The following is a 22,859-nucleotide window of genomic DNA, read 5'->3' on the forward strand; positions in this document are numbered from 1 at the left end:
CATGCGTAAGAGCACTTTCTTTGAACTTTGTGACTTGCTTTCCCCTGTCCTGAAACGCCATAGTACCAGGATGAGAGCAGCCCTCACAGTGGAGAAGCGAGTAGCAATAGCCCTCTGGAAGCTTGCAACGCCAGACAGCTACCGGTCAGTCGGGAATCAATTTGGAGTGGGAAAATCTACTGTGGGGGCTGCTGTGTTGCAAGTAGCCAAAGCAATCATTAAGCTGCTGCTACGAAAGGTTGTGACTCTGGGAAACATGCAGGTCATAGTGGATGGCTTTGCTGCAATGGGATTCCCTAACTGTGGGGGGGCCATAGATGGAACCCATATCCCTATCTTGGCACTGGAGCACCAGGGCACCCAGTACATAAACTGCAAGGGATACTTTTCAATGGTGCTGCAAGCACTGGTGGATCACAAGGGACGTTTCACCAACATCCGCGTGGGATGGCCAGGAAGGGTTCATGACGCTCATGTCTTCAGAAGCACTACTCTGTTTAAACGGCTGCAGCAAGGGACTTACTTCCCAGACCAGAAAATTACAGTTGGGGATGTTGAAATGCCTGTAGTTATCCTGGGGGACCCAGCCTACCCATTGATGCCATGGCTCATGAAGCCATACACAGGCAGCCTGGACAGTGGTCAGGAGTTGTTTAACTACAGGCTGAGCAAGTGCAGAATGGTGGTAGAATGTGCATTTGGGCGTCTCAAAGGTCGCTGGAGAACTTTACTTACCCGCTCAGACCTCAGCCAAACCAATGTCCCCTTTGTTATTGCTGCTTGCTGTGTGCTCCACAATCTCTGTGAGAGTAAGGGGGAGACCTTTATGGCGGGGTAGGAGGCTGAGGCAAATCACCTGGCCGCTGATTACGCGCAGCCAGACACCAGGGCGATTAGAAGATCACACCAGGAAGCGGTGCGCATCAGAGAAGCCTTGAAAACGAGTTTCATCATGGGCCAGGGTACAGTGTGGCATTTCTTTCCCCTTCATGAACCTCCCCCCCCGTATTGACTCCTGCTGCAAGCAACCTACCCTCCACCCTTCCCTAACAGCTTGCTTATGGAAATAAAGTCATTCCCTGTAACCAACCCACCCTCCCACTTGCTTTGAATAGCATGTAATTATAAGAAGAGTAAGAGAAATAAAAAGGTACCCCGGGAGTGGTTTGGGAGGAGTATAGGAGGGAAGAAAAAGGCCATTAAGGACATTTCAATGTAATGACAGCCTTTTGGTTGGACTGTCTATGGGGCTGGAGTGGGCAGGTGCAGAAAGCCTTCCCCCACGTGTTCTTACACGTCTGGGTGTGGAAGATATGGGACATGGTGAGTACTGAGGGAGGTTAAACATGGGCTGGAGTGGCACTCTGTGACCCCGCAGCTCTTCCACCAGACTTCGGAGGATGTCAGTTTGATCGCACAGCAGCTCCAGCGTTGCATCCCGCCACCGCTGATCTTCCTGCCTACACCTCTGATCTTCCTGCTGCCACATCTCATCTCGAGCGTCCCTCCTGTCCTCACGTTCACTGGCATCTTTCCTGTACTTTGCTACAACGTCTTTCCACTCCCCCAGATGAGCTCTTTCACTGCAGGTTACTGCCATGATTTCTGTGAACATCTCATCCCGTGTCCTCTTCTTCCTGATCCTCCTTATCTGACCTATCCTTCGGACTGGAGTAGGGAGGCTTGAAAAATGTGCAGCTGCATGAGTGGGGGAAAAGAGTGATAGAATGATCATAAGAGATACATTTCACAGAACAATGGTTATACTCTTTCACAGTGAACTACACTATTCACCGTACATAGCACATGTCACTTCACTACAAGGTCGCCTTTGGATTCTTTTAGTATTTAGTGCTTGCGGCTGCGGTGTAACAGATCAACACAGACATAGGTCCGGGGATTACAAATCAGCTTGCAGGCGGACATGGTAAGGCATACATCTAATGGCACTTAACCGTACAACCTCCACCTTTGCCCCCACCCCTGGCTATTAGCAGGTAAAATTCATGCTATGCAGCCAAACTGCTAAAAAGCACATCTTTTGCTTTTTTTCTTATGCCATCAGAAAGGTTAAGCACTAGAGGAAATTGTGAATTGTTTCCCCCCCCACTCTGCATGTCTGCTGTAATGGCAGGTCACTGAAACCTTCCCCCTCCCCCTTTCCCCCCCTCCCTTGGCAATTAGCAGCGAAAATTCCTGCTGCCCAAATGCTAAAAAGGTCAGCGCCATTAGAGACACTTCCCCGTAGGAATGGGCAGCTTTTTCCCTTCCCCCTGCATGGCTAACTGCAAGGGAAGGATTTCTTTTAAACCGCAGGAAAGCATCACTGTAGGAATGGTCATCTCTGTCCCCTTAATAAAATACATTAATTTTTACCAGGTGACCATGAACGATATCACTCTCCTGAGGATTACAGACAGAGAAAAAGAAATTATGCTTCTTGAATGCCAGCAATCCCCGGGACCATACGCAGCTAGGCTTTGTCATGCAATGATACCCGATTACGTGCTCCAGGCATGGCGTGGTAAATTTTCGTACCATGGTGGACGGAATAAGGCTGCCCTGCCCAGAAACCTTCTGAAAAGGCTTTTGGGGTACCTACAGGAGTGCTTCATAGAGATGTCCCTGGAGGATTTCCGCTCCATCCTCAGACATGTTAACAGACTTTTCCAGTAACTTTAATGCCAGCTAATGCATGCAAGCCCTCATGGCAAATCAATAATTAAAAAACGCTTGCTTTTAAACTATGTTTTATATTTACAAAGGTACACTCACCAGAGGTCGCTTCCATGGCTTCATTGTCTGGGCTAGTGGCTTGGGAGGGCTGGAAGGGTAATTCTGTCTGGGTGAGAAAAAGCTCCTGGCTTTTGGGGAGAATGGAGTGCTGTGTGCTCTCTGCAAGGTCGTCCTCCTCTTCCTCCTCCTCATCTTCACCCTCCGCAGAATCGTCAGCAATGGCTGAGATTATTACCCCCACCTCGGAATCCACAGACAAGGGGGGGCTTGTCGTGGCGCAGCCGCCTAAAATTGCATGCAGCTCCACGTAGAAGTGGCATGTTTTTGGCCCAGATCCGGATCTGCCATTTGCTGCTTTGGTTTTCTGGTACACTTGTCTGAGCTCCTTCACTTTAACTCTGCACTGCACCGAGTCCCTGGTATGGCCTCTCTGCCTCATGGCATTAGAAATTTTTTCAAAAGTTTTTTCATTTCGTCTACTGGAACGCAGTTCTGATAGCACAGAATCTTCTCCCCATACTGCGATCAGATCCAATAACTCCTGTGTGTTCCACACTGGAGTTCTTTTCCTATTCTCAGGAGACTGCATTGTTACCTGTGCTGCTGAGAGCTCCACGCTGGCCAAACAGGAAATGCAATTCAAAAGTTCCCGGGGCTTTTCCTGTATACCTGGCCAGTGCAGTAGAGTTCCTTTACTTGTCCAGAGCGGCCACTGGTGCACTGTGGGATACCTCCCGGAGGCCATTAACTTCGATTTCCGTCCACACTAACCCTAAAACAATTTAGTAATATCGATTTTAGGGTTACTCCTTTCGTTTAGCTGGAATACAGAAATCGATTTTAAGACCCCTTAAAATCGATTTTAAGTGCCTTGTAGTGTGGACGGTACAGTGTTAAATCGATTTAACGCTATTTAAATCGATTTAACGCTGTAGTGTGGACCTGGCCTAAGAGGCGATAAGGATGTGGCTTTACAATTTTGATGGGGAGTTCTTCTGATGTAAAAAGGATGACCTGAAGGAAAGCATGAAGGTACTTGTAGGAAAAGCAGACAAGGCTAATATCTCTGGAAGAATGAAGACGAGTCAGCCTTCCAATACATTTGATAGAGAAAGGATAGCTAAATGTGGAAGGGACTGACAAAGAAGACAAGAAGCTTGTGCTTGATGCAGAAGAAAAGGGTGGAGCGAGTGGAGGAATACAAAAAGAGTAAGATCAAAGTGACTACTTTTTAATAAGGCTTTGAGATTTTCTGAGTTTTAGTTATAGTGGATAGAAATACAGTGCTAAATTTTATTGGGATAGTGATCGTAAAAATGCACTGTTAAATTCAGACAGTAAAAAAAAAAGGTTTCTGATCAGAGGAAGAAAAAGGAAAATTAAAATAGAGAGTTGCCCATCTTTTCTCATGTATTACTGACAAAAAGTTGCTTGATACAGTTAATTGTGCAAACAACATCCCCCAAAGGCCATATTTTCTAGGCCAGTGAATCATAAATGATTCCATAGCATTCATTCTATCACTCCCAGTGGGTGGCAATTTTCCCATTTGTAGTGATTCCAAACATTGTGTTTCCCTTAGTGAAAAATTGCATGATGCATCTGTCTTGTATTAACTTTTGTTTAAAGACAGGAATTCCTTATAGTTCTAGTTTATGCAGCCTTTGCAGGAAAAGTTGAATTAAACTAGATTTGTCAACTCACACTCTAAAGTAGTATTACATCTTTTGATCATTACAGTAAGGTTGCTGTGATAGTTTACTTAACATTATGTCACTCTCTCAAATATAACTTCCTGTTATAAGTGGGTTATTACTCATGTTGTTAAAAATAAATAAATAAAAGAATTCAGGTTCTGAAGCTTTGTGTTTCATATGAAGTATCTGCTTAGGAGTGAATTTCTAATGCTTTTCCAAAACTGGGTTTGACTTTTAATCTAAAAGTTAAAAAGAAAATATAGGATGTCTGAGAGGCTTTTAAAACACTTTCCTCTGGATAGGTTCCAGTAATTTTGATTGGCATGAACACAGGTGATGCATGAATAGGAAAATAATAGAGTGAGAACAGATAAGGAAATAGAGATTAAATTAAATTTTTTAGGCCTTCTGGACCCAGTCCTACAGAAATTAGCCATTGCAGCTGCTGGACCATGGAAGTTATACAGGAAAATAATTATTGTGGGGAAAGCCTCTTTCTTCACCAGTCATTACATGCCAGATTAGCCATTTCATACTGCTCCTTATGTGCCAATCAATATGTGGTGAATGACTTTGAAGAACTCCACTTAGTTTGCTCAGGGAATCCCTGAGGCAGACTAATGTGAGCGGCAGATTCATCCTAATAAATGTCAGTGAGCCAAATAAGGACATTAAGGATCTGGTCCTGCTCCCACTGAGGTCAGTGGCAAAAATCTCATTTACTTCAGGGATACAGAATCAATCCTACAGGAGCTATGGCTGGATGAAGTTTATTTTCTTACAATCCTTCATTGCTATTGATGTGGAGGTAAAAGCAAAAGAATGATATAAATGGATCTCTTCAGCCAAGAAAGTTTTTAAAAAGGAGCTAAGCGGGGCATTAAGAGTTTTTCCTTTGTTTAAATGTTCATGTATGTGTGCATGTGTGTAAGAGAGAGAGATTATTTAATCTGAATGAATACAACCTGGAACAGTTTAGCGTGCTGCTTCCTTGCTCAGAATATTTTGGCAGTTTCAGATCCCGTGGCAAGATGTTGAGTGGAGAGGCCCCTACCAAACAGTTCAGAACTCTCCAGTCTGTTTCCCTCCAAAATTCTGTGTGGCAGCGAGGACGAAGTGTCCTCTGAAAAGGAAGAGAGAAATCAAGAAGCCTACTCAGAAAAATCTTTTAGAGAGTGAGCAGTACTTCCCTCCAGACATTCCTCTGCTACTTCCACAGAAACATCAGAGTTTTGGGAAGTGGTGAGGAAATTCAATGCATACATTATTTGTGCTAGTCTCCGCATAAATCTTTTGTGTTTACCCCTTCTCAACCTACCATGTAGTTACAAATGTATGCAGTGTAGTTGTAGCCATGTTGGTCCCAAACTATTAACGAGACAAGGTAGATGAGATAATATCTTTTATTGGACCAACTTCTGTTGCTGAGAAAGGCAAGCTTTGCTACACAGAGTTGTTCTTTGGGTCTGGGAAAGGTAGTCAGAGTACCACAGCTAAATACAAGATGGAACAGACATTTAGCATAAATTGTTATCACATATCCTAAGGGACCATTCAAAGTGAAGTGGCCTGGTAACACCCCTGTGGTCATAAGACAAAAACATGGTCTTAATGAAGACACTGGATTCATGGTTTGTCACAACAATCTGTAACCCACGAACTCCCCCCACTTTTTGTCCTATGACTACAGGAGTGTTAATAATTATTCTCACACATTGATTTGTGGGTTTGGGAGGGTCATTTACATTTTCAAAGTGTTATGACAATACTTGTAACTCTCCTATGTGTTAAATAAGTATTAATTTATAGATTGGGGAAACAGACACAGAGGATATGCAACTTGTCCAAGGCCACACAGCAAGTCAGGATCTTAGCCAAGGATTAGGATTTAGGAATTCCTGGATCCACCTCATTCTCAGTCGACAAAACCACACTGTCTCTCACAGTCTACAATTTCACAATAGGGTATCCTCTCCTTACAGGCATTTGGCCCCATCTTCATTATTTTACAACTATGGTAGTCCGGTGAGACAGTTTACTAGTATAGCACAACTCATCCCTAAACACTATCACCATCTTGCTAGCAAGAACTATGTCCAAATGTAGTTGTTGTGAATTTGGTTCCAGCATGAGTGTAAACACGTGGTCAAGGGCCAACTGCTTAAATTTGAGGCCCTGGCTTCCCTGATTAAATTGTTCAGCATTGTTGTGCAAGGATGTCAGATGAGGATGGGATTGTTTGTCACCTCAGTTAATTATTTCATTCCCATCCCTTGCACATATCATAGTACTTAATCAATGTCAATATATGGTATAATATCCAGTGTTCTTCTACTTCTGTTTGGCAATTGATACATTTACTTTCACTCTTTTCTTTAAAATATATATTCTAGATGTTACTTAGATTTAATCTCATCAAATGAATTGTAAACTGAAAACAAAACAAATGAGTGACTCTGAAACTCTTATTGTTCTAGCAATTAGGTGTGAATTTGAATGAGAAACCTTCCCACGAAATATATTTACACATTAATCCCATTCTCAAGGTTTAATGGGTTTTACTTTTTATTTTATATTCCATTCTTTTTGTTCTCAGGGTTAAATTAAATCCACATGCACATCATTTTAGCTAAATCAGTGGTTAGAACGTATTATTACTGTCTTCATAAATTTTATTTTCAGATCCGCATAATGCTTTTCTGAATTTTAGACTAAGTTTTTTGTTTGAAGGGGTAACATCGATATTTTGCTAGCCCCCGAATCTCTCTGTTTGTGCTGGCATATTACAAAAGGGTTGTGTATTTTGCATAAAAACTGACTCCTTTTGAGAGGAAAAAACAAAACAAACAATAACAGCAACAAAATGCCAAGAGCCATTTAAGTGAGTGTATATTACTGTACATATGATCCTGGAATAATTAACTCCTGTTCTGACCCTCTTTACATTACCAACATTTTTTTTTTGTTTATTTGTATATTGTAGTAGCTCCCAGAGGCCCCAATCAGGACTGGGTCAGCATCGTGTTAGGTGTTGTACAAACACACATGAAGATACTATCCCTGCCCTGAAGATTGGGTAGATGTGTAGCCAAAAGGAAATTAGCCAACATGAGTTTCTGTACATCTTTTCAATAAATATTATCCTGTTTCTGAAAAAATCTTCTGATGGGTAGTCAAGTATAAGGAATAGATTGTGTTAATAAAGTACAGCTATTTAGAATTCATGGAAAAGACTAATCTCACCTACATTTATTTAAAACCATGTCTGGTTATGGAACTCTTACAGCCCAGATCCAGCAGGTCTAATGTGCTTTTGGAATACTGAAATATCTTGAGAGAGCAATAGTTTACAGAGAAGACTTATATTACTCAACATGAGTAAAGGTGATAGAATCAGGCCTTTATTATCTAGTCAGCTTTCTACTGTAGCTTTTTATAGTATTGCCATTGCTTTCTCCTGTAATTGGTACCAAAATTAGAACCTTGATGACTAGTCAAAACCCACAATGTGTCATTATTAAATATATCATGAAGGTAACTCTGTTAGATGGAATCTATATTAGCTAAAACTAAACTAGAGTTTAACTATAGTGTAAAATCATAGAACATTTACAGTTCTAAAGTTTTTTAGCCTATCCCCTGTTCACATGCTGATGTTATGCAGGTGTAATTTTACTGATTACTATGGAATTATTCTTGAGGGAAGATCAGAATCATGCTCACAGTGTTGAGCACAATGCACTACCCTGATGCTGTGTTAGGTATTTCATAAAATCTGCATTTCCTTTGCTTTATCACTTCACCCTAGGCATCCCATCGTTATTTTTGGTTTCCAGTGACAACAACATGATGCTAAGGGAAGAGCTTAATATTCTTAGAATCAGTAGCTCTTCATTAATGGCAATTTAGGAACTTATGTGAATGTGTTTGACTGGAATGGGTTTTACCTACATATGTCTGTTATATCCAGGACATCTCTCTACTTAGTTCCATTGCAGCATATTACATTAAATATTGGACAAAATAATGAAGTCAGTGAGCCAAATTCGCAATGGACTTACTCTGGATTTTCACTGGTATAACTGAGAACAGAATTTGGTCCACTAAGGCTGCATAGTATTTAGCTCCCTAGCAAATATTTTAAGTCCTGAAGCATGAGGTTACATTTACTCTGTTTTTAGCAAGCATAACTACAAATGATAGAATTGTGAAAGAAAATATTTTGCATGAAATTACAATTTTTGTTACCGCAAAGTGCTAGCCATGTAAACATGTCATGATAGATCTAAAAACCAGCTGGTTTATTTGAAACTGTGATCATGCCAAAGCTGGCCTGTACATTCTGTAATAGGAAATCTTATGGGTATTTCCTTCTCTGCATCGTCAGGATTTTCACTCCCCCATTCCACCCTCGGTGGGGCAAAGGTGGGGACATGACACTGTGCACCTGCACATTTGCAAGTACTGGCAGGAAAATAGAGGGGGAGGCACTGAATTCTTTGTTTTAGTCTATGTCCGCCAGAAGCATTAGCTTGCAAGTTTCCAAGTTGTATCTTATTTCCTGGCTATGTTTCTTACCCCAATTACAAGAGACATGTTAAACCCTTTTGTTTTTTTTTAAATGTTTACAACTTTTTTTTTGGAATAGTCATTTTATATATTTAAAACTTCTTGTTTTTTCTCTTAGGGAATTCCTGGAATCCCTGGAAGTCATGGAACGAAAGGACAAAAGGTATTCATAATAATCTAAAATCAGTGCAAATTTAGTTTTGTTGGCCTGAATAAGGATTTGAGGAGAAATTTTCAAAAGCATCGTAAGGGATTCAGGAGTACTAATTCCACTGAAAAGCAATTGGGACGAGTCGGGAGGGTCCCAGAGCCCAGGCTGTAGCCTGAGCCTGAATATCTACACTGCAAGTTTATAACCCGCAGGCCAATCCCCACAATCTCAAGCCAACTGACACAGGCCAGCCGCGGGTATTTTATTGCCATGTAAACATACCCTCAGAGAGAGAAAAGACTGGTTGTTATGCTGGATGTTTCAGATTGCAGAGCCCCTTCAGTCTCCAAGATACTACCCTGACCTGAGCCTTGGAGATATTTTTCAGACTCCAAGTTTGTTGGATCTGCAATAAGAGCCTAATGAACTGGGTTAAGCTGCCCTTGATCTGACCTCACCTGACTCCAAAGGGTAAGGGAGAAAGCCTTTCTGCCTCCTAGACCAATAACAAGGAATTCTGCTTTCCATGGTTGGTTTGGAGGCCTTCCTAAAGGGGATCTATTTTTTTTCTTAGTTTGGTTTTGGCCTTCCCTGTCTTGGATCCTGTACAGGGACTCATGTTTCTAAATCTTTTATGCACACTGCAAATCTTTTGGTCTATTTTTTTCATTCTGTGATTAGGGCAATCAGTATGGGATGTAAAAGGCTAACATTCAATTAATTGGATCTTCTAACACTTTGAAATCAATCCTGGCGAAACTAATCTGTAGAAGTAGGGTTTTGTAACCAAATTACTTTTGTACACCAATATTATATTTATGTGAGATGTTTTCAATTATAGGGTGAAATCGGACCTCCAGGGCAACCAGGAGCAAAAGGATCACCAGGCACCGCTGTACGTTTTTTCATGCAATTTTTAGGTTATTTAAAAAAAAAATCAAATTCTGTTATGTGTAAGTGTAATGTCCTGCTTTGAGTGCCATCCTTAGCAAGGTTTGGCCCTGGACATTCAGCATAGCAGCACAGACCTTTACCAGAAGTTATAGGTCTATCACAGGAGTGGGTGGGTGAGGTTCAATGGGCTGCAATGTGTAGGAGGTCAGACAAGATGATCAGGATGGTCTCTTCTGACCTTACAGTCTGTGAGTCTATAACTGAGTACTTAGGTTTGTCAGTGTTTTGCTGAGAGACCATGGAGATTAACGAGCTAGCGCTACATCTGCCACCTAAGAAATCTGAGTTCTGTTCCCAGTTTATGTTATCTCTCAGGGTATTTTGATGGGTGACAACAGAAGGAGATTCATCCATTTTGTCTATCCTGACTGGAGGTTCTTTGTGTGTGGCACACTTAAATAGGGTGATGCATGTGCAGTGCTAATAGAATGTTCAGAGGTTTTTAGGCAGAATGCCAAGACCATACTGTACTGAGCAAGACACTGATGGGAAATGACAATTTTCTGGAGCTCATAATTCAGCCAATTTTGCATGTCTTTGATCCCAGGAGACTCTCTCTGCCAATGTCAGGTTCTTGCTGCAGATAAAAAAGTGCTAGAGCTCATTGAAAATAACAGTGTGAGGAATTTTTATAATGGAAAATGTTAGGCAACCTAGTAGCCTGTACCTCTTCCCCTATAAGTACATTATAAGATCCTTGGGGCAGGCACTTAGCTTTATTTTATAAGACAGGCGGTGTGGCCTCTTTGGGCTAGGTTTCAGGAGACCTGCATTCTATTTTTGAGTCTACCATTGGCCTGCTGGGTGACCTTAGTCAAGTCATTTCCCTCCTCTGTGCCTCAGTTTCCATCTGTGAAATGGGGTAATGGTATTGAAATCCTTTGTAAAATGAACTATGGATGAAAAGTGTTATGTAAGAGCTAGGTATTATTTATATCACCTAATGACTTTAGTTGACTACGAGGTTAGGCAGCAACTGAGCAGGAGTTTTGTGAATGCCACTGATGCCTAAATATGGGATGTAGGCTCTTAAGTAATGTAGGTGCATCTGAAAAAATTGCCCAATGTATTTATCCTCACAATACCCTTGAGAGGTAAGAAAATATTATTATCCTAATCAATAAATAAGGAACAGGGACAGAGACTAACAGCCTTGCACCAGGTCACGTAGAAACTCTGTGGCACAGGAGAAACTTGAACCTCTATCTCCCATGTCCAGGCTAGTTGCCTAACCACTGGCTCAATCTTTTAGCCTCTGTTATATCCGTATAATATGCATATAGGCAAGCCTCTTATTCAAGAAAGATCTACATCTTTTGTGTTTCCTTACATTTAATGCTATGTAACCCATTTATCTGAGATCTTTAGAATCATGTAGTAATCCTATTAGTGACTCCTACAAATGATTCCTTTTTCCAGAGTATATGGGAATAATTTTTAACAGATGGTAGCTTTCACTGATGGAAATCTCAGTTTACTGCTTCTTTCTTTTTTAGTGGAAACAAGCCTGGGTACTTTGGAGAATTCTTTCTCTTTGAATTAAAGCTTTGATTTGTTTTATGGCTTTTGGTCGTTTAACTTATTTTCTGTAAGACTCTGGCAATTGAGATCAGATGGTCTTACTAAATATAAATTCCCAGATCTGTGGATGCTTTCTTCTTATATATATGAGCGTCATATAATACTGCTTTTAAATGCTTTTTAACTGAAAATGGAAACATTTCAATTTTATAATAAAAATAACTTGGGTTTCTAGGCCTATTTTTATTCTGAAATATATTGGCTTTTTATGCAGGAGTTTACTTTATTACTTGTATTAGGCAGTGATTAAGTTAGATCAGAACTATAGAAGTCAGGAATTTAATGTGAAAGCAGCCTCCATGGTTCCATCCTAGCCAATACTGAACTTTTTAATTGTTACAGGTTTGTATTTGTAGAATCAGCACAAACTTCAATTTTTGGTCCCACATGTAGTGATCCCTCAAACAAACTGTCTATTTTCATGCTTGGGATTTCTTGATTAAAATATGTTATTGATTAAAATGAATCATTGAGATTCTGTTCTCTGCCTCTCAGAAGAGCAGCACAGAAATTCACAGGCCATGAGGTAGGAAGGAGAAGGGAGATTTAAGCCAGCTTTGTGCCCTACTTATTCAGTACATGCAGTCCCACCACTGGCACTATCCTTTCACTAGATGATGAGAGCATGAACGAGATATTTAGCTGTGGGGATGGATAGGAAAGGCCACATCTTAGAGATGGTATGCAGAAAGAATCAACCAAATTTTCATATAGCCTGGATGTGAGGACCTAGAGAGAGGTCTGAGTCAAAGGTGATACTCAAGGTATGGGCCTGAATGACAGGCAGGATGGTGGTGGTGTTCACAGTGGCTGAGAAAAGAGATAGCAGGATGGCTTTTCGGCAGGGGACAAAGGTGGGGAATTAGGAGTCCTGTTTTAGCCATGTTTAGCTTGAGTTGATGGCTAGCAGGGTAGCACAGCCCTGAGTGGCCTTTGTGGAAATCAGCTTGCTTGCAAGCATGTTTGGCTTTAAGGGAAAGGGTGTGGAGCCATGGCAATGAGGTTACCAGCTGGGCGGGTGATTGCTTTTTTTAATTCACCCAGAAAACTGAGCAATCATAAAACATATTTGGATTGGCTCCAGAAATGTTTGGAACTTGTCAGCAAATCAGAAAAATCCACTTTGTATGAAAGTCTAACCTGTATAACCTTAGCAGTGATTAGGGCATCTGCCTGCAATGTGGGAGACCCATGTTGGAATCCTCTTTCTGGGCCAGGGACTTAAACTCAGATCTTCCCCTCAAATCTGACCACTCTTAGGTGACCAGACAGCAAGTGTGACAAATCGGGACGGGGGTGGGGGGCAATAGGAGCCTATATAAGACAAAGCCCCAAATATCGGGACTGTCCCTATAAAATCGGGACATCTGGTCACCCTAGACCACTCTCACCACTAGATTATAGATGATTCTGGTATAGATTGTTCTCAATCATTACTTAACGATTCACTGAGTCAAAGAAAGAACCTGAGCAAGAGAATAACTCTATAGCCTGGTAATTAAGGCACTCACTAGAGAGCTAGCCGGAGTTGTAGATTCAAATCCCTCCAATGGGTTTGCTGCATCTGTAACCACCTCTGGGCTAAAGTATATAAGGACACATGTACTTTTCTGAAACTGGCCAAAATGAATTGAATCAAATTTATTAATTAATTATTAACTATTATTAATAGTTTTGGGTTAACTAAAACAACATTTTTCAGAAAATAAACTATTCATCCAAAAAAATTCACCCCACTCTAGCCATGCCCTGGTTTGAGGGGTGACCAGGCAGCAAGGTCACACCAGATCAGGGGTCCTGACTCTTGTGCCTGCCCTGTGTGAAACTTTCCCACCCATATGCTGTCTCACACTGCAGGTTATTTACCATTGGTATAGGTGTGAGTGGGTTGTCTGACTACAGGATGCAGGGGGGATGTGAAGGAGCATGTGCTAGACTGGATTTCCTTATGTTTGTATATAAACCCAGTCTACATAGTTTGTGTTCTTGGTTTCTGAGTTTGCATCACTTTCTTCCGTTTTGGAGTTTCTGGGTGGGTTCCTTTGTAGTCACATTGTCACAGCTTCTAGGTCTGCAGAATTGAAGAGGTTTTTTTTATTTTTTTCAGTAACTCACCTACCACACTTTGTTCATATTTTCTTTGGAACACATAGATGAAAGCCATCTGGTCCTGGTTATCTGCTGGAATATAATTTCCTGAGGTCTTCAATCAATTTGATTTATCATATCCCTATCACGTGATTAAAAATAAGTCATTGATGCATGGAAGATTTGAATGTTTTGTGTAACATAGGGAAATTCAACAAAAAAGTAGAGTGGACTTTTCCTTGTATTAGTCACACTAAATATATTTATTCCAGATGGGGGGGAAAAACAGATGGAAAGCTAGTTGGTTGTTTATACTTAATACACTGGGGAAACTATTCAGTAACAAGTTCTTCTTAAGTAACAATTATCCCAATTACACTGCCAACATCAACAATTTATTAATTTTTCTGCCATATAAATATAGTCAGTCCTGGAAAAATAGGGGAGTAACATTAAAATTTTAGGACACAGTCTCCTCTTTTAATTTTATATGCCATAATTTTTGGATTTGTTCAGTTAAACTTTCCCCACATTGCATCAGAAAATTGTTTTATTTGCAGAATATCAGTTCTATGTAAGATCATGTTCTTGTAATTTTTGTGCATGACATAGATAAAACTTGGTGTCTTGATTTAAATCACAAGACTGGAAGTCAGGACACCTGGGATTTATTCCTCTCTCTGCTGCAGACTTTCTCTGTAACCTTGAATAACCTCACTTCAACCTTGCCATCTCTAAAGCAGTGTATAGGTATTATATATATATTAAAGAATCCTACCAAAACGTTACATTGCATACACAGTTTCCAGACTAAGAAGTGGATGAGAAAGAAAATGAACCACTTTCAATCTGAGGAGCTCAAAGTGCTTTAGCAATGTTAACAAATGAACCCTCTGAATAGCCCTGTGATATAGGCAGGTATTATATATTACAGAATTGCTCAGAGGATTAATTTATTAATGTTGGTAAAGCACTTCAAGCTCCTCAAATTGAAAGTGCTACATACATTAGAGAACACTATCAGGTCAGTAATGATTAGTCACTACTGTGCAGTGACCACACCATAACTTCTAGTCTAAGTATGGGGAAAATGTGGTATTTCAGTTAAAAATGTGTGGGACCTGTTGATAAATATTGACTTCCTCATGGTGACCACTGTAAGCACAAAGTATTGTTGCTATAAATTATGCAGAAATTATTTTAAATATCACATGTAGGTCCATTCTGAATAGGTTTCTAAATCTTGCCACAAGTCTAATTTGCCTTTAATTGCTAACAGTGACAGCTTTGTTTACATTTTACTGAAGATGCATTATAATGTTTGACTCAAAGGTAGCACTATCATATGTAAATTGCAGAGATGCAGACTGGAATGCTACATATGATCTTGGCCTTATACATAATGCAGCGAAGCACTAATGGAAGGGGTGCCATATGACGGTTGCTGTCCTTTAGTCTAAAATCCTCTGTTCATCTCTAGGAAATCACTAAATGAAAGTTTAAAACCCCATGGAATTTTAGAAAAAGAATAGAGGTAGTTTCATTGCCCAATATCCTCTGAATAAAATTAGGTTCTAATATTCACTTCTGTATGGAAGTGATTGCTTGTACATATATGAAGTAGATAGTCGTTTGAGTTATAGACCATCTACAATGTTCTTATAAACAGAAAATGTTTATCTGAATGTTCCTGGAAATAAGAGTAACAAAAAGAGGCATTGGAAAGACTGGAGAAGAATGGGAATAAGATTTCATGAATATGAAAATATATTTTCCAGCTATTTGACCATTTCCGTGGATTGATATGCTTAGATGACAAAAAGTATCTCATTAAAGAGACTTTCCTTTATTAACTCTTATTTCCAAGTGTGTGTGTGTGTGTGTGTGTGTGTGTGTGTGTATATCTATCTATCTAATCTATAATTTTTATTGATACCTGCAGTTCTGGAGTCAAAATGAAAGTGAGAAGTTGTGAAAAAAACATATATTAACACTTGATGTGAAAAGTACTGTAAATGAGAATTCCCTCTTGGAAAACATGATTTAAAAATAAGATTTATCTTTTCCAAAATACACCTGGGAATAACTTTACATAGAAAAAAGAGAAGCCCAGGCAGGAGCTTAGCAACAATCAATTTTTAGGTTTCAGTGGAACAAATGCAATTGTGGATTTTGTTGTTCATGATTCTCTGTCACTGGTATCTGGCAAAAGAGGGGGGCATTCTTTTACAGGCTCTACTTGAACTTGTATGCTGAACGTGCTGTATTTTAAAATGATTGAAGTTGTTGAGTTGTGAGTGGATGCGCCAATCCTGAAGTCTGCCAGTGGTTATATGGCCCAGTGATTAACTTTTCCCTCCCCAAATCCCCCAGTTACTGGGAAAGGAGAGTGGACACATTTACGGTAGCAACTGGGGAAGGCCACATCCTGTTTTCTGATGATCAGGAAGTGGGAGAAACACCCTCCAATCCCAGTTCTGTTTGTGTTTTAAAAACTTGTATTGGAGGCTGAGCAAAATCTTCCACCACATCCTCTGCAGTTGTGGACTAGATGACCTCTCGAGGTCCCTTCCAGTCCTATGATTCTATGATTACTCCACTCACTGGACAATTAAGCCTTATACAGGACATTCAGATAGTGCTAAAAATCAGACCACAGGATGTAGGCTGCTGATTTCATGAAGTGTCCTCCCACGAGCAAATTTAGAATTTATCCTCACAATTCTTTTTTATTGAGACTTCCATGGCAGACACACCTTTCCCCTGAATACGTTATTCCACATCCTAGAAGGCCCTGGGTGTATTATGTTTGGATCAGGATGTAGCTGGTGGGGTCTGATACTGTTAAATATTTCCACTAATGACTTGGACAAGGGAGTGAAGATCATGCTTATAAAATTTGCAGATGACGCCAAGCTGTGAGAAGTTGCAAGCACTTTGGAAGATTAGGATTCAAAAGGACCTTGACAAATTAGAGAATTGGTCTGAAACCAACAAGATGAAATCCAATAAGGACTACACTTAAGAAGGAAAAGTCAAATGCAGAGCTATAAAATAGGAAATAACTGGCTAAACAGTAGCTCTGCAGAAGAGGATCTGTGGGTTATAGTAGATCTCAAATTGAATATGAGCCAACAGTGTGATGCAGTTGCTGAAAAAGCTAACATATTTCTAGGTCTGTTAACAAGAATGTTATTGAAGGGAGGTAATTGCTACACTCTACTCAGGACTAATGAGGCCTCACCTAAAAATAATTTATTATTTTAATTTATAATGAATTATTTTTATTTTATTATTATTGCCTAGAGTATTGTGTGCAGTTTTGGTTGCCACGCTTTAAGATGGGGACAAATTGGAGACAGTCCAGAGAACAACAAAAATGATAAAACCTGACCTATGAGGATGGGTATGTTTAGTGTTCAGCAAATAAGAGTGAGGGCAGGGGGGGCTGATAAGTCTTCAGATATGTTAAGACAGTGATCTGTTATTTTCCATGTCTGCTGAAGGTAGGACAAGAAGTAATGGGTTTGATCTGCAGCAAGAGAGATATTAGATTTTCCTACTACCTAACTAAAAAGGATAAGGAGAAATTGATAAGGATAGTTAAGTACTGGAATCATTACCAAGAGAGGTTGTGAAATCCCCATCATTAGAGATTTTTATGAACAGGTTAAACTAACATTTGTCTGGGATAGTCTAGGTATACTTGGTTCTATTTTAGCATAGATGGATGGATTAGATAACTTCTTGAGGTCTCTTCCAGCCGTATTTATTTACCATTCTGTGATAAATGTAATAAGCAATAAAACTGGGCCAGCTGTCTCTCCCTTAGCTAATTTTAGAAATGTCATTTTTTCTTTTTAAATAAATAGGGAGTGATGGGACCTGCAGGATCATCTGGCCGACCTGGATCATCTGGGCCTAAGGTAAGGTCATTTACTCTATTTTATTTTGAATGGGACAAATGACATCAAGAGTATTCATTGCCCTATAGATCATTATAACAAAGTTATAGTACTCTGTGTCATGTGCTTGTTTATTTTAATATAAAAACACTGAAAATATAACTATAATTTCCCATATATAACTTGTATGTGATAGTCCAATTTCTAAGTACAAGACAGTCTTGGCAACCATTGCCTGTAGCAACCATTGCCTGTCATGTTATGAGGCATTGGAACTTCTTCAGAAACAGTTTGGGGTACTTTTTTTGAGCCTTGGAATCTTGAAAAATGTTCCTCAATACTAGGGGCCAAGTAATACTTAATATAAACCAGGACTTTCAGCCTGTTTTCCAATTATTTATGTTTTAATCATGTTAAAGTGATGTGCTACTCTTTCCCTCTAACATTGAGCCCAATTTATTTCAGATGTAACTTTATTGATTGCATTAGAATTATAGCAGGAATGAATTAGACCCATATACTTATGTAACTAAAAAGGTTCCTATATAAATCCAGATCTGATTGTTCGGATAACCTTCAGATTTAACATGAGTGGAGTTTTGGCTGAGTGAGCACTACATGATACGGTCCTCAGAACTTTCAGAAGTTGAGTCTTAATTCTTCTAGTCTTTGTGTCTCTATCCATGTATACATGCTTTCAGTTGTATAAATCATGCTTAGAAGCATATGAATATTATTTTAAGTCTTATTTTGCAGGTGGATTTTCAAAAGTGCTCAACGTTGGCTTGACTCTGCTCCCATTGACTTCAGTGGGAGTAGAGTTAGGCCAAGAATGAGCACAGCCAAAAATAAATACATTTGATTTTAAAATGTGATAGATGTGGCTGTTCTGAGAAAACAGTTGCATTAGTCTCTTATGCTCTGTATATGGAGCTGGATCCTGCAGTGCTTCCAAAAACTTGTATTGATATTTGTACACAGCCAAGATCAGGTTAATCATTAACTCCTCTTTAATTTTACTGAAGATCTGATAAGCTGAAAATGTGAGTTGTTCTATAGGACCAAAATATTTTTGACTCAGAGAAATCCTAGGATTTGCAAGGCCCTTTGCTAAGTAAGATGTGTGGGAACATCAAGCCGATATATGAAAATATCATAGTATGTTTGGTGAGGGAAGGTTTGCTGCTGGGGAAGGGAAGGTCAGTCATTGCCACTTGGGGATAGAGGCAGTCATACATTTTTGATATCCAGGAAGGGTTTTCAGTGCACTTGTCACTGAGGGAGGGTTTAAACCTCAAGGACATTACGATGAATGGGGGGTTTTAAGGTGGGCCAGCAGGTGGGAGGGGTTACAAGTGCATGGTTAAAATAGGAGTACTGATCATTTAGACTAACACGGCTACCCTCTGATACTTGATCATTTAGAATCCCCCAAGTTTCGGAGGGCTGGATTGTTACTGTCACACACATGTTAAGTGCCCTTTTGTGACAGAAGGTTTTCAAACAGGATCTCTTTATATTTGATATTCTCAACCACACAATTATGTTATTTTATTAATAGGGCTATAAAGGTGAACCTGGAATACAAGGGAAACCAGGATCATCAGGAGTCAAGGTAAATATGATTTACCTTCATCTAGAAATATTCCAGTCTAGGACATTTTGATTACAATGCTCCATGATTTACTTGTTGGTTACAAGGTAGTTTTGTTTCAAAATGGAAACAATAATTAACAAATTTACTCCAGATTGGATTTAATGGGTGATTCTTACAAATACATGACCAGATCCTGGGGTGAAATCAGCGAATCTGTGCCATTTTACAGAATCTTAGTGTCCGGGCCGTTGTTTACATTGCATCTGCACAGATAGTTTGTTCTGATCTGTACTATGGAACTTTACATACAGGCACACATATAGTGTAAATGAGTGGTTCTCAAACTTTTGTTCTGGTGATCCCTTTCAAACAGCAAGCCTCTGAGTGCGACCCCCCCCATATAAATTAAAAACACTTTTTTATATATTTTACACCATTACAAATGCTGGATACAAAGCAGGGTTTGGGGTGGAGGCTGACTGCTTATGATCCTCCATTTAATAACCTTGCAACCCCCGGAGGGGTCCCGACCCCCAGTTTGAGAACCCTTGATGTAAATTGTTTCTTGGTACTTTGTGTGTACCAAAAATGTAGATAATATATTATCAGTATTTGCTGGTTCGTTCTTATATTTTTAGTTAAAGAATCCAAAAAGTTAGCAAATAACAATGCAGATACTAATCAGTGACCTAATGGTACCAAATTATGATGTCAGAGGGAAGATCCAAAATACCTGATCTGATTGGAAAGCAGCACTCCAGACTGGCCTAGTTTATCTCTTGGTCTAAGGATGACTTTGTGGTCTTCATGTAATACAGTCCTTTGGGAGAGTCAGTACAGTGCCTTGTCAAGAAGAGCAAAGAGAAGGGAAGGATCAAACAGGAGAAACTGGCTTGTCAGAAAATTAGCGTCCTAGACTCTTATCTTCAGCTGAATGTTGAGCCCGCAATGCCCTGTCTAGGAAGAAATCAAATGGAACTTGTGCAGATTATTGAAGATTCACAGTAAAATGGGGAGAGTCAAAAGTGCAATAGTTTCTGAGGTACATTTTGGGTAAACTCTTTTACACAGATTTAGGTTTAGGCCGCCACTTCCTGCTTCCCCCTTTGGCCTGGAGCAGCGAACCACGGCCAATGGGAGCCACGATTGGCTGAACCTGCAGACGCGGCAGCTAAACGAACCAGCCCAGCCCACCAGGGTGCTTACTCTGGTGGGCTGCATACAAAAGGTTGCCGATCCTGTATTAGATATTCAATTCAATGATTCCATAAAGTTTAAAATCATCAAATTTTGGTGTAGACCTGTTTATAAGCCAACCCCCGCTCTTTGATGTGTCACTTTTTAACTTAAAATATTCGGCTTATGAACGAGGATATATGGTAAGATAAAATCAGGCCTGATATTCTGGAATGGTACATAATGAATATAGTCAAATGAATGTGATAAGATGCATTTACTCGAGTTGTTAAAATGAAGTTGTTGAAAACTAAATTGCTTGACATTGCCATTACTAGAAACTGTATCATTTGTGTATTACAAAGAAAAAAATCCCGCCTAGATAAAAGTCAGGGTAAGTCTTTTGCATGTTGGACGAATGAGTTGAGAAATCAGAGTGAGAGCATTGCTATGGCTTTTAGTCAGTATGTCTGTATTCAGCATACAAAAAACAGAGGTTTCAGCTCAATCACCATCATAATATAGAAATCTGAGTATCATAGCCAAACCTGAAGAGATCTTGAAAAAACATGCAATCTGTGTTTTTACACACAGCACATCAATGATACTTATGGAGCTATTGTATTACTCAGGGAGAACAAGGAGGACCAGGTACTCCAGGTGAACCAGGGTACCCAGGCATGCCTGGGACACAGGGTGTAAAGGTAAGTAGTTTCTATGGCTTTAATATCCATTACAACTTTCATTATACTTTTTCCACAAATGGTAAATGTTTTTTTTTAGGCAATATGCTTGGAGAATATGTGGGTCAGTGTTAACTTCTAGTATTATTAATAAAGCTGTGATGGCACAGGTGGTAATAAAATGTGTATAATGTATTATTGTTACAAGTGCTTGATGTGAAATTCTCTCATATAAAAGGTTTTATGTATATATAATATATATATAATCTCCTTTCATAAAGGAGTCCATAAGGATTGTAGGAGCAATCACACCTAATCAGACATTAAGGGGGATGTGTCGCTTAAGCACTCTCCTATGTGGATGCAGCCAGAACCATAACTAGGAATTTTACTGCCTGGGATGAACAAGCATATTTGTACCCCCTATCATTTTTCTGGTAATTTTTTGCCCCATTTTTCCACCCCCTACGGCTTTGTGCCCTCTCGTCCCAACCTGTTTACAGCCCTGCAACTCTGACACTTGCCTCCTTTGTGATCTTGGGCAAATCTTATGTTTTTTGCCCCAGTTTTCCCTTATACAAAGGAGGGATAGTGATACTTACAGCGGGATGGTAGGAGGTATAATTCACTGGTGAAGTGAAAGGCATTATAAGAGTGCAAACTAGAGTAGTTCATCTCTCCAGAATGTGTACATGGAGAAAAAAAGGTAAGCTTCCCCCGTAAATCAGCGATCATGAGTAAGCAACCCTTACAGACAGCAATATTGCAGTGCTCTGCAATAATGATCTCTAAGGCTAGGGTTTACAATGGAGTGAGTCACTACAGCATTTGGGACCAGTGATGTAGTATCTATTTTATAAAGATTTCAAATATGTCTCTTTGGAACTTATCCCTTCCCCCTTCCCCGCAAAAAAAACAAACAAACTATGCCCTTGTGTGGCTCCCCAAGAGAGAATCCTTGCCTGCTAAACATGTCCCAGGAGTGAATGGGATCCATCACTGTAGCTGGACCCCAGCTGGGCCCCTCTTATTCTGTTAGTAATCTGCCTGTCCCACCCTAGCCCTTAGGAGCTGTGCTAAACTCCTCTCTTCTGGGAGGCATTCCCGAACTGATGTCCAGCAGGCATAAAAACCTCTTCCATTAGGCAAAATCAGATCAGTGTTTTGCTTCCAGCAAAGAAACTGCAAGCTTTGGGGTGAAAGTAATTTCTCTGTGTCCTGATTAACAACAACAAACCAAGGTCTACAGACTGGGAAAGAGAATAGAGCTTAATTGACTGAGTTTTGAAATGGGGTCTTAATTATTAGGTTCAAATTAGCCAGCATCACCTTTTCATCCTGAGGAATTAAAGTGAAATGTGATTCTCTACAGCAGGTTATGGCTAATCCAGCTTGCATTACAAACACAGCCCTTTTAAAACATGTCTCAGATAAAGCAGGTATCTTCCTCTTTCACTGCTTCTCTTATTTTCCTCATTGTATTGTCTGAAGTACATGTTTTAAAGCTCCACATCCCTATATAAGCCACTGGTGTTTTACCAGCAAATCAAGAGGAGGATGGGATCTCGGGGGGGGCGGGAGGAAAACAAAAAGAAATGGCTTTGAACTGTTTTGTTTTTTTGGTGAAATGATAAAGCCATGTCCCAAAGCAAATGAATAGTGTCCAAGTGTCAAAGAGCAAGACATGATTGTCCATCAGCAAAGGCGCAGGATAGGAAGTGC

The 22,859-nt window shown here is 40.0% G+C and overlaps 1 protein-coding gene across 1 annotated transcript in view; it reads left to right on the forward strand.

The window, feature by feature from the left end:
* COL21A1 (collagen type XXI alpha 1 chain) overlaps positions 1-22,859 on the forward strand; it is a 189,360-nt gene that overhangs the window by 132,030 nt on the left and 34,471 nt on the right. The window contains exons 18-22 of the mRNA XM_050951092.1: positions 9,121-9,165; positions 9,995-10,048; positions 17,649-17,702; positions 19,243-19,296; positions 21,087-21,158. Coding sequence (XP_050807049.1) covers positions 9,121-9,165; positions 9,995-10,048; positions 17,649-17,702; positions 19,243-19,296; positions 21,087-21,158 — 279 coding nt within the window. The remainder of the gene's footprint in view (positions 1-9,120; positions 9,166-9,994; positions 10,049-17,648; positions 17,703-19,242; positions 19,297-21,086; positions 21,159-22,859) is intronic.

The sequence above is a fragment of the Gopherus flavomarginatus genome, chromosome 4, assembly GCF_025201925.1.
Source record: "Gopherus flavomarginatus isolate rGopFla2 chromosome 4, rGopFla2.mat.asm, whole genome shotgun sequence".
Taxonomy (NCBI): Eukaryota; Metazoa; Chordata; order Testudines; family Testudinidae; genus Gopherus; species Gopherus flavomarginatus.